The 12,138-nt window shown below is 46.0% G+C and overlaps 1 protein-coding gene across 1 annotated transcript in view; it reads right to left on the bottom strand.

Annotated features, from left to right (window-relative positions):
• Positions 1 to 8,456: 8,456 nt before the first annotated feature.
• Positions 8,457 to 12,138, bottom strand: part of LOC134227590 (cell death protein hid) — a 254,727-nt gene continuing 251,045 nt past the window's right edge. Inside the window, exon 4 of the mRNA XM_062709178.1 lies at positions 8,457 to 10,983. Coding sequence (XP_062565162.1) covers positions 10,897 to 10,983 — 87 coding nt within the window. The 3' untranslated portion in view covers positions 8,457 to 10,896. The remainder of the gene's footprint in view (positions 10,984 to 12,138) is intronic.

Here is a 12,138-nt window from a genome sequence, read left to right as displayed (position 1 = left end):
GGTAAGAAGCACGAAATCTTTCAAAGGATATGTCGTCGTTTTTGTGTGCATGGCAGTCAAAGCGATTCATTTTGAATTGGTTTCGAACTTGACGTCTGAGAATTTAATTGCTGCTTTACATCGATTTGCAAGCAGGCGTGGCATCCCTTCTGATGTATATTCTGACAATGGTACTTCTTTTGTCGGAGCCAACCACGAGCTAAGGGCATTGAAGGACTTGTTTGTAAATGAACAGCATCGCGCCAAGGTCGAAGAATTCTGTTCTATCAAGGGCATCACTTGGCATTTTATACCTCCCAGAAGTCCGCACTTTGGAGGGATTTGGGAGGCCGGTGTTAAGTCGTTGAAATACCATATGAAACGAGTCGTTGGAGAAACACGGCTGACTACAGAAGAAATGAACACCTTCCTATCTCAAACGGAAGCAATTTTAAATTCTCGGCCTTTGTGTGCGATGTCAGAGGATCCCAACGATATGGCGATTTTAACGCCTTCTCATTTCTTGATCGGTAGATCGGCGGTGGCAATTCCAGAGCCATCGTATGCAACAGAAAGGATTAATCGTTTAAGAAGGTGGCAGCACATACAATTAATGCAACAACACTTCTGGAACAGGTGGTCAAAGGAGTATCTACACCACCTTCAAACACGTCAAAAATGGCATGGCAAGATACGTCACTTCAGCGTTGGAACATTGGTTATGTTGGTCGATGAGAACGTTCCCCCACAGCAGTGGCGTCGAGGAAGAATTGTGGCTCTTCATCCTGGTGACGATGGTGCGGTTCGAGTAGTAACTGTTCGGACTGCAACTGGCGAGCTTAAACGAGCGGTTACAAAAATTGCTGAACTTCCTTCCTGAACTACACAGTTGAGGGGGAGAATGAATTGTTATGTTTGCGATAAATTTGCATTGAAGAACCCCTTGATATTATCTTGAAATAATTAATTTTCTTGCCTATTTTAAGTATTTCCTGTTTGCAAACCATGCTGTAACAAAAAAGCAGAATAAAGTTAGATCTTGTAAAGGACAGACGTGTTCAAGTTTTTTCTCTCGCGAAAACCATTTTTTTCGTCGACTCATACTGAGTCGCCATAGCTATCGAAGACACTGTTGTTAGTACGTTTCGCAAGGGTTTTCATAAGACTGATGCGAGACTTGCGAGCAACTTTCACCGCCCGGAAGTGCGGCAAAAACGTGAGTTTCTGGTCGATGTCAACTCCAAGCACTCGGACATTCTTCCGGTTGGGGATGGCTTCCGTACCGAGCTTTATGGAAGGGTCTGCCTACTGGTGCCGGCCACTGCAGATGTGCCCCGAACACATTTACTGGCATTCATTACAAGACCGACGGATGATGAAGCCCATCGATAAATGATACTTGCTGCCATCTGAGTTTTGATTCTGGTCCTTCTAGGCGTCCTGCCGAGCATGACCAAAAGAATGCCATGGTCAACATTCTTGTCTTCCTCTTACGCTTTTTGGAGCACAGTGCCCAGGTTGGCAAAATATGTGCTGGTGCCATAGCCTGGGCGAAATATGTGTTGACTGTGACCGAACCTTCCGTCGGCTTCCAATTTCTCCCTGAGTCGCCGGTTGACCATCCTCTAAACGGTTTTGAACGCGCAAGTAGTTAGTGAGAAACTTGGATCCATCTCGGGATTGTCACGCTGCTTTTCTGGTGGTTCCCTAAATCCGTTCTTGTTCCTCTCCTTGGCATCCTCATTGTTGTCAAAGATGCATCAAACTATTTCGAGACTCTATGAGCAGCGCTTACAATACTTGCATGAAAACAAGAGCTTTCTAGCAAGCAGAGCCGTAGCGTGGACACCCAGCGCCTTGTTGTTGGGCGCTCCTTACTTCCATGCATATGGAAAACAAATATATAGCAGGATAAGAACTGTGATATTTTCAAAACATCCTTTTTTTGCGTGGTGGTTTTGATAAATATTTGCCTTATAAATTCCCTAAGCCTCTCTAACCTGCATATGTTCCAATAGGTCGGGCAGCAGGGACTATTTCCAAGGGCTTGACGCTCCCTCCCCAGGCCATCTGCGAGTTGTGGGGTTTGGCTAGGATGTGGTGGGGTTTGACAGTGGGCCCTGTTAAATTCCTATAAAAAGCTGCATGTATCAGTAAGTAGGCTCCACCAAAGTGACCGTGTGCCGCTCAAAGCGCACAATGCCCAAGTCCTGGTGTTAGGTGGGACGCTAAACAGCCCTGACACGACAGCCCTCCAGCCAGACAGGAGGTTTGAACAGGCTCAATAAACCGCCTGGAAAACCAAAAATTACGAACAACATAAGAGATAATACGACTCGATATAATCGGCAAAGACCTAGGCGACGAATAAAGGATCGCGATTGGAAGCTTGGTACATGGAACTGCAAGTCGCTAGGTTTCGCAGGTTGCGACAGGATGATCTACGATGAATTACATCCCCGCAACTTCGACGTCGTGGCGCTGCAGGAGATTTGCTGGACAGGACAGAAAGTGTGGAAAAGCGGGCATCGGGCGGCTACCTTCTACCAAAGCTGTGGCACCACCAACGAGCTGGGAACCGGCTTCATAGTGCTGGGAAAGATGCGCCAACGCTTGATTGGGTGGCAGCCAATCAACGCAAGGATGTGCAAGCTGAGGATTAAAGGCCGTTTCTTCAACTATAGCATCATCAACGTGCACTGCCCACACGAAGGGAGACCCGACGACGAGAAAGAAGCGTTCTACGCACAGCTGAAGCAGACATACGATGGATGCCCACTGCGGGACGTCAAAATCGTCATCGGTGACATGAACGCACAGGTAGGAAGGGAGGAAATGTATAGACCGGTCATCGGACCGGATAGTCTGCACACCGTATCAAATGACAACGGCAAATGATGCATAAACTTTGCAGCCTCCCACGGAATGGTAGTCCGAAGCACCTTCTTTCCCCGCAAGAATATCCAGATCACCTAACCAGAAACGGAAAACCAAATCGATCCCGTTCTAATCGACAGTAAATTCTTCTCCATCAAAACGCTCGACGGTATACAACACGCGTCGAAGTCGGACGCCGCGGCTTAACATTGGGCGGCTACAAGACTGTAGACTAGACCAAGGATACGCGCAGCAGCTGGAAGTGGCACTCCCAACGGAAGAGCAGCTAGGCGCAGCGTCTCTTGAAGATGGCTTGAGAGATATTCGATCCGCCATTGGTAGCACTGCACCCGCTGCACTTGGCATGGTTCCCCCGGATCAGAGAAACGACTGGTATGACGGCGAATGTGAGCAGTTAGCGAAAGAGAAGAATGCAGCATGGGCGAGATTGCTGCAACACCGCACGAGGGCGAACGAGGTACGATATAAACGGGCGCGGGACAGACAAAACTCATTTTCCGGAGGAGAAGCGCCAGCGGGAAGATCGAGACCGTGAAGAGACGGAGCAACTGTACCGCGCTAACAACGCACGAAAGTTCTATGAGAAGTTGAACCGTTCACGTAAGGGCCACGTGCCACAGCCTGTTATGTGTAAGGGCATGAACGGGAACCTTCTTACGAACGAGCGAAAGGTGATCCAAAGGTGGCGGCAGCACTACGAAGAACACCTGAATGGTGATGTGGCAGACGAAGATGGCGGTATGGTGATGGACCTGGAAGAACGCGCTCAGGGCATAGTTCTATCGTCTCCGGATCTCCATGAAATCCAGGAGGAGATTGACCGGCTAAAGAACAACAAAGCGCCTGGGGTTGACCAACTACCAGGAGAGCTATTTAAACACGGTGGTGAGGCACTGGCTAGAGCGCTGCACTGGGTCATTACCAAGATTTGGGAGGAGAAAGTTTTGCCGCAGGAGTGGATGGAAGGTGTCGTGTGTCCCATCTACAAAAAGGGCGATAAGCTGGATTGTAGCAACTACCGCGCAATCACATTGCTGAACGCCGCCTACAAGGTACTCTCCCAAATTTTATGCCGTCGACTAGCACCAACTGCAAGGGAGTTCGTGGGGCAGTACCAGGCGGGTTTTATGGGCGAACGCTCTACCACGGACCAGGTTCGCCATTCGCCAAGTACTGCAGAAATGCCGCGAATACAACGTGCCCACACATCATCTATTCATCGACTTCAAAGCCGCATATGATACAATCGATCGGGACCAGCTATGGCAGCTAATGCACGAACACGGTTTTCCGGATAAACTGACACGCTTGATCAAAGCGACGATGGATCGGGTGATGTGCGTAGTTCGAGTTTCAGGGGCATTCTCGAGTCCCTTCGAAACCCGCAGAGGGTTACGGCAAGGTGATGGTCTTTCGTGTCTGCTATTCAACATCGCTTTGGAAGGGGTAATACGAAGAGCAGGGATTAACACGAGTGGTACAATTTTCAATAAGTCCGTCCAGCTATTTGGCTTCGCCGACGACATAGATATTATGGCACGTAACTTTGAGAAGATGGAGGAAGCCTACATCAGACTGAAGAGGGAAGCTAAGCGGATCGGACTTGCCATCAACACGTCGAAGACAAAGTACATGATAGGAAGAGGTTCAAGAGACGACAATGTGAGCCACCCACCGCGAGTTTGCATCGGTGGTGACGAAATCGAGGTGGTAGAAGAATTTGTGTACTTGGGCTCACTGGTGACTGCCGAAAATGACACCAGCAGAGAAACTCGGAGACGCATAGTGGCTGGAAATCGTACGTACTTTGGACTCCGCAAGACGCTCCGATCGAATAGAGTTCGCCGCCGTACCAAACTGACAATCTACAAAACGCTCATTAGACCGGTAGTCCTCTACGGACACGAGACCTGGACGATGCTCGTGGAGGACCAACGCGCACTTGGAGTTTTCGAAAGGAAAGTGATGCGTACCATCTATGGTGGGGTGCAGATGGCGGACGGTACGTGGAGGAGGCGAATGAACCACGAGTTGCATCAGCTGCTGGGAGAACCATCCATCGTTCACACCGCGAAAATCAGACGACTGCGGTGGGCCGGGCACGTAGCCAGAATGTCGGACAGTAACCCGGTGAAAATGGTTCTCGACAACGATCCGACGGGCACAAGAAGGCGAGGTGCGCAGTGGGCAAGGTGGATCGACCAGGTGGAAGATGACTTGCGGACCCTCCGTAGACTGCGTGGTTGGCGACGTGTAGCCATGGACCGAGCCGAATGGAGAAAACTCTTATATACCGCACAGGCCACTTCGGCCTTAGTCTGAATAAATGATAATATAAGAGATAATGCGACTCGATATAATCGACAAAGACCTAGGCGACGAATAAAGGATCACGATTGGAAGCTTGTAACATGGAACTGCAAGTCGCTAGGTTTCGCAGATTGCGACAGGATGATCTACGATGAATTACATCCCCGCAACTTCGATGTCGTGGCGCTGCAGGAGATTTGATGGACAGGACAGAAAGTGTGGAAAAGCGGGCATCAAGCGGCTACCTTCTACCAAAGCTGTGGCACCATCAACGAGCTGGGAACCGGCTTCATAGTGCTGGGTAAGATGCGCCAACGTGTGATTGGGTGGCAGCCAATCAACGCAAGGATGTGCAAGCTGAGGATAAAAGGCCGTTTCTTCAACTATAGCATCATCAACGTGCACTGCCCACACGAAGGGAGACTCGACGACGAGAAAGAAGCGTTCTATGCGCAGCTGGAGCAGACATACGATGGATGCCCACTGCGGGACGTCAAAATCGTCATCGGTGACATGAACGCTCAGGTAGGAAGGGAGGAAATGTATAGACTGGTCAACGGACCGGTTAGCCTGCAGACCGTATCGAATGACAATGGCCAACGATGCATAAACTTTGCAGCCTCCCGCGGAATGGTAGTCCGAAGCACCTCTTTCCCCGCAAAAATATCCAGATCACTTAGCCAAGAAACGGAAAACCAAATCGACCCCGTTCTAATCGACAATAAATTCTTCTCCGACATCACGAACGTCTACACTAACCGCAGTGCGAATATTGATTCCGACCACTACCTCGTTGCAGTATGCCTGCGCTCGAAACTCTCGACGGTTTACAACAGGCGTCGAAGTCGCGACTTAACATTGGGCGGCTACAAGACGGTAGACTAGCCCAAGGATTCGCGCAGCAGCTGGAAGTGGCACTCCCAACGGAAGAGCAGCTAGGCGCAGCGTCTCTTGAAGATGGCTGGAGAAATATTCGATCCGCCATTGGTAGCACTGCACCCGCTGCACTTGGCACGGTTCCCCCGGATCAGAGAAACGACTGGTATGACGGCGAATGTGAGCAGTTAGTGGAAGAGAAGAATGCAGCATGGGCGAGATTGCTGCAACACCGCACGAGGGCGAACGAGGTACGATATGAACGGGCGCGGAACAGACAAAACTCGATTTTCCGGAGGAAAAAGCGCCAGCAGGAAGATCGAGACCGTGAAGAGACGGAGCAACTGTACCGCGCTAACAACGCACGAAAGTTCTTGAGAAGTTAAACCGTTCACGTAAGGGCCACGTGCCACAGCCTGATATGTGTAATGGCATAAACGGGAACCTTCTTACGAACGAGCGTGAGGTGATCCAAAGGTGGCGGCAGCACTACGAAGAGCACCTGAATGGCGATGTGGCAGACGAAGATGGCGGTATGGTGATGGACCTGGGAGAACGCGCGCAGTACATTATTCTACCGGCTCCGGATCTCCATGAAATCCAGGAGGAGATTGGCCGGCTGAAGAACAACAAAGCCCCTGGGGTTGACCAACTACCAGGAGAGCTATTTAAACACGGCTAGAGCGCTGCACCAAGATTTGGGAGGAGGAAGTTTTGCCGCAGGAGTGGATGGAAGGTGTCGTGTGTCCCATCTACAAAAAGGGCGATAAGCTGGATTGTAGCAACTACCGCGCAATAACATTGCTGAACGCCGCCTACAAGGTACTCTCCCAAATTTTATGCCGTCGATTAGCACCAATTGCAAGGGAGTTCGTGGAGCAGTACCAGGCGGGTTTTATGGGCGAACGCTCTACCACGGACCAGGTGTTCGCCATTCGCCAAGTATTGCAGAAATGAAACGCGCAGAGGGTTACGGCAATGCGATGGTCTTTCGTGTCTGCTATTCAACATCGCTTTGGAAAGGGGTAATACGAAGAGCAGGGATTAACACGAGTGGTACAATTTTCAATAAGTCCGTCCAGCTATTTGGCTTCGCCGACGACATAGATATTATGGCACGTAACTTTGAGAAGATGGAGGAAGCCTACATCAGACTGAAGAGGGAAGCTAAGCGGATCGGACTTGCCATCAACACGTCGAAGACGAAGTACATGATAGGAAGAGTTTCAAGAGAAGACAATGTGAGCCACCCACCGCGAGTTTGCATCGGTGGTGACGAAATCGAGGTGGTAGAAGAATTTGTGTACCTGGGCTCACTGGTTACTGCCGAAAATGATACCAGCAGAGAGATTCGGAGACGCATAGTGGCTGGAAATCGTACGTACTTTGGACTCCACAAGACGCTTCGATCGAATAGAGTTCGCCGCCGCACCAAACTGACAATCTACAAAACGCTCATTAGACCGGTAGTCCTCTACGGACACGAGACCTAGACGATGTTCGTGGAGGACTAACGCGCACTTGGAGTTTTCGAAAGGAAAGTTCTGCGCACCATCTATAGTGGGCTGAGCTGCTGGGAGAACTATCCATCGTTCACACCGCGAAAATCGGACGACTGCGGTGGGCCGAGCACGTAGCCAGAATGTAGGACAGTAACCCGGTGAAATTGGTTCTCGACAACGATCCGACGGGCACAAGAAGGCGAGGTGCGCAGCGGGCAAGGTGGATCGATCAGGTGGAAGATGACTTGCGGACCCTCCGTAGACTGCGTGGTAGGCGACGTGTAGCCATGGATCGAGCCTAATGGAGAAGACTCTTATATACCGCACAGGCCACTACGGCCTTGTCGTAGCCAAGCAAATCCTTCTTCCGATTTACCTTTTTACCAACGAAAACAAGCGCGGAACACCGAAGGATAACTCGCATGTTCACGCCTCAAAAACATAACACTGAATCATCGTTGATTTTCACCGTTCGAATCATCTAGAATTCCTGTCAGCCTACTGAGATTGAATTTCAAATTTCTTCTCATTAGCTTCTAAGTATGCTGGCATTTCAAATGCCAACTACGATTGAATTTCAAATTCGATATCATTTTTTATATTAATGTCATTTTTAAATTATTTAGTTTATTTCATTATTTTTATCATGAAATAAGAAATACGTTCCACTTTATCCATCAATGTAACCAACAAATGCAAATGCATTTTTCAGACTCACTTTATTCCCCACAGGCCTTAGTCTGAAAAAATAATAAATAATAACTTTTGAGCTTTGTATATTTCAATTGCATACGGTTTCGAATAGGAACTCGTTTACTATAGAATGCCAATAAACCTGAGGATCAGGCTTAACCAACATTTAAATGGCTGTGATATAACTTTCATAACCCATTGACATTTTCACAGCTTTATTTAGTAATAAAAAAATACATCCATGTAAACAATTTCATCTGGCTAGTGACGATTCCAATCCACGTCATTCTTGGCTTTGATCGCATGAGACCAACAATTTACGAGAGCAACAAGTTCATCCCTACAAACTATACTTTTATAACCACATTTTTCGACCAAAAAAGGACAATTTACACAGTAAAAAAAATATCGCTTTTCTTATTGGGGAAATCTTGTCATTAAAATCACTGAATAATCGTTTAACTAAATTGGCTTAATATCTCCCTATTCCACACCACCGACCGGGTTCCCGTTCCCAGTCCTACACATCTAGCTTCCTAATGAGAATGTTCGATAGATAGAGTAATTTCGCTAAGTAACTTATCCTAAAACAAATTGTAAGCAATAACCTCGCACTGTCCCCTTTCACTCTTTCAGCTAAATCTTTGTCTATGGTACATGAGATGAAACAGTTTCATTTTTTTTTTGTTTTAATGAGATCAAAATGTACATCACAGGTTTCCCACAGCACCAATCGTTGCTTGCTAAAAAGTGTTACTTCCAATTGCGCGCTTCCACGAGTCCTAATTCTGTGACGTTTCTCTTACACGTGCACACGGTGGGAAATCATCCTCTTTCGACTGCCTTTATGAGCGTTCATCTTGAATAACTTAGTCTAGCTTAGCGATTAGTATTATAAAAATAGAAAAAAAGAAAACCATTCGCCTAGGTATCTGCCCGTTGGTGTTTTATGAGAATCTTTATTTTCTTACAACGTAATAAAATCGTCTGAGAGGAGTGAAATCGTTGAGAGTACGTTGAAAGTTGAAATGCTTATAAGCGAACGAAGCTTATTCTATGAAAATAATGTATTATAATAAAATGAAACGGACCCTTACTTTGGGACTTGGGTTGAGATCTACCGATTCCGATCAATGTTGGAATAAAACGAATTACTACCGAATTCTTTGGGAATTTTGCACAGCAAGACTCGAAAGATTCTGAACAATATGAAAATATATTATTTTGTAATGCAACTTCTGCAGCAGTTGTAGCATCTGCACTGTTTTCCACTGACGTTTTTTAGCCTGTTTTATTGATAATGATTAAAGCATCGATTGAAAAAAATGGCTAAAAGCCATGAGTAAAGATTGAAGATTAAAACAAATCCGCTGGGATAAATATTATTTGGGCAGTATTTATTTATAACAAAACTTTAGAATTCATATGCCGGCACGCGGTTTCAATCACTTGCTGAACTAAACAGATAAAGCTGAAATTTTTAATTTGCTTATTTTCTATGGAAGATCTTCTTTTATCTGTTTGTTTTCTCTCCTCGAGCTGAGGTTGTCAGCTCATGTTTGATCATAAAACTAAAAACTATTATTTTAAATCGGCACATAATTCACTGTCCTTCTAGCTAAGAATCATCTTTAGAAGAGTATTCTCCGAATAAGGATAACGATTACTATCCGATCACTAAACCGATATGGCTTTTCCAATTGCTATTGTTACAGACGAATATAATTTCACTAACAAATCAATATTGTTTCTTATAATATAACGAAATCTTTATTGGCTACTACGATATTAATTGTTACGCATAAATTGTATGAAATGGAAAGAAAATGTTTACTGTTTCACTTATAATTAATAAACTTGTTGAATTCGTTCCCAAATGCTTTGCTGAACGGAAAATGAAACTAGAACAAGTTTTCTAATTTTTGCTGATTGAAAAATAACAACTTAAAATGGACAATCACAATAACTTTTGGCTTGGCATAATATTTTCTTTTGTTTGATATTAAAAAAAATCTTCGAATTCAATAACGCCTTTCATAGGGACAAATAAAGATAAAACATGCATAAACTGAGAATAAAACTTTCAATGAGGGTTTACATGCAAAAAATAAACAAAAATCGAGATCACAATCCGTCAAATGGATTAAAAATTGTTTCATCTTTGAAAAAGTTCCTTAAATCGAGTAATCTTAAACGCTAACCGTCACATTTCGCTGCTACGAATCTAGAATCTGGTAAAAATTTCACATGATAAAAATGGCCAATCTAATAAAGTTGCATCCGACGCGTTTCATTTCCTACTGTTTCCATGTCATTTGCTGTTTCACAACTTATAAGTGGCTCCGGTATCCATCAGCCAAGGTAAGCCATTTTCGGTAATTTACTTCAACTGGGTTGAAGAAGATGGTGGCACAGGAGTGCACTTCTGCACGAAGCACCCTCGAGCAATCTGCTGAACCGTCCACTTGATGAGGTCTTGGAAAACGCGACATCGTTTACTGGGCGTACGTACACGGATTGAACCGGCTCGGATGGGGCTTACAACACTATCATTAGGTTTGCTATTTTACTACGACACGATCTTGAAGGCACTTGTGTTCCGTGTTTTTACGTTTCTGCGCTGATTTCTGTGATGGGTTCACCTGGCCGCCAGGAGTCCACACCCGAGGGCGATCAGCGTGGCGGTCACGGCCAGGGTTGGCCAGACGAGCGCTTGCTCCAGAAACTGTTTAGGGGAGAAAGAAAGCAGAAATGAGTGAGACGCTTCGATAATTGAAATGGAGTTCTATAGTGCTATTTAGTCATGGCGGATAGAAAGGAGGTAAAGTGGATGAAATTATAGAGTCCCTTCCGGGTGGACGTCGACATCCTCGCCGTATAATTGCGGCCAGTGGATTTTAATTGCTGATCACTGGTGTTAGTAGGGTGGCAGGGCGACTCAATGCAGAACATTATCGGAAGGTATTCAACTCATACTTTATTTACTTTCTGAGGAATCTCCGAATAATTCCGGATTTCATAATCTTCGAATAATTCCGGATTGCATTGGAATTCCGATGCATTTTAAGACATCTCAGCACACGCGGGATTATGAGAAAAATCCTTTAAAAAAATCTCATCAGACACAAACATCTCCTTTTTTTGGAGTTTTTAGAACGAAAGCTCTTAGATTTATATAACAATTGTGACAGTAATAGAAGACTACGCTAAGAGTCTTCAATAAGCCAATTTCCATTAGCAATAAGTTTGCAAAAGGCCTAGTTAAAGAAGTAGAAACACTTTGAGATCAATCTAATCCTGCCTTGCTACGTCTTTTCATCATGATTCAGAGAAGTGGCAAAACAATCATTCAAATGACACCGTTATTGTCCCCTTCGATAGCGCCTCCAACCATCCCATTATCGATGCACTTATCGCCACCTACCGATACACGGGAGCACATCCACTAGCCGTATCGATGCACCAAGAAGTCGAAATTAGGTCAAAAGTCCCTCTTAATTATTGGATACGGGCTTGATCACAATCCCGTAAGTGAATGCGTCGAACAGAGCAAGTGAAAACCCTTGGCAAAGGCAAGGCGCACATCATCGCGACCGTGACTAAGGATGACCGTTTCAATCCCAACCCCGCCGACCAGTTACCCAATTGCCTACATACGAACAGTAGGTACTTAATCCACAGCAGCCAACTAACAGCGTCATCGTCGCTGGCGATTGGCTTGAGTGCCAACGCCGAGAGCTGCTTTGCAAATTGGTTCTCTATGCTACCGCGGCGTGTTTAGATATGATTGTTGTGATGCTGAAGGAGATGATGAAGCATGTAAAATCCACAACCGGCCAAATGCGCGCTTATCGGGCCCGGCTCTGAACTGAACGGTTCG

This window comes from Armigeres subalbatus, chromosome 3 (genome assembly GCF_024139115.2).
Source record: "Armigeres subalbatus isolate Guangzhou_Male chromosome 3, GZ_Asu_2, whole genome shotgun sequence".
NCBI classification, from domain to species: domain Eukaryota; kingdom Metazoa; phylum Arthropoda; class Insecta; order Diptera; family Culicidae; genus Armigeres; species Armigeres subalbatus.
Note: the sequence above shows the minus strand (reverse complement) of the source record. Positions and strands in the feature narration are given on the sequence as shown.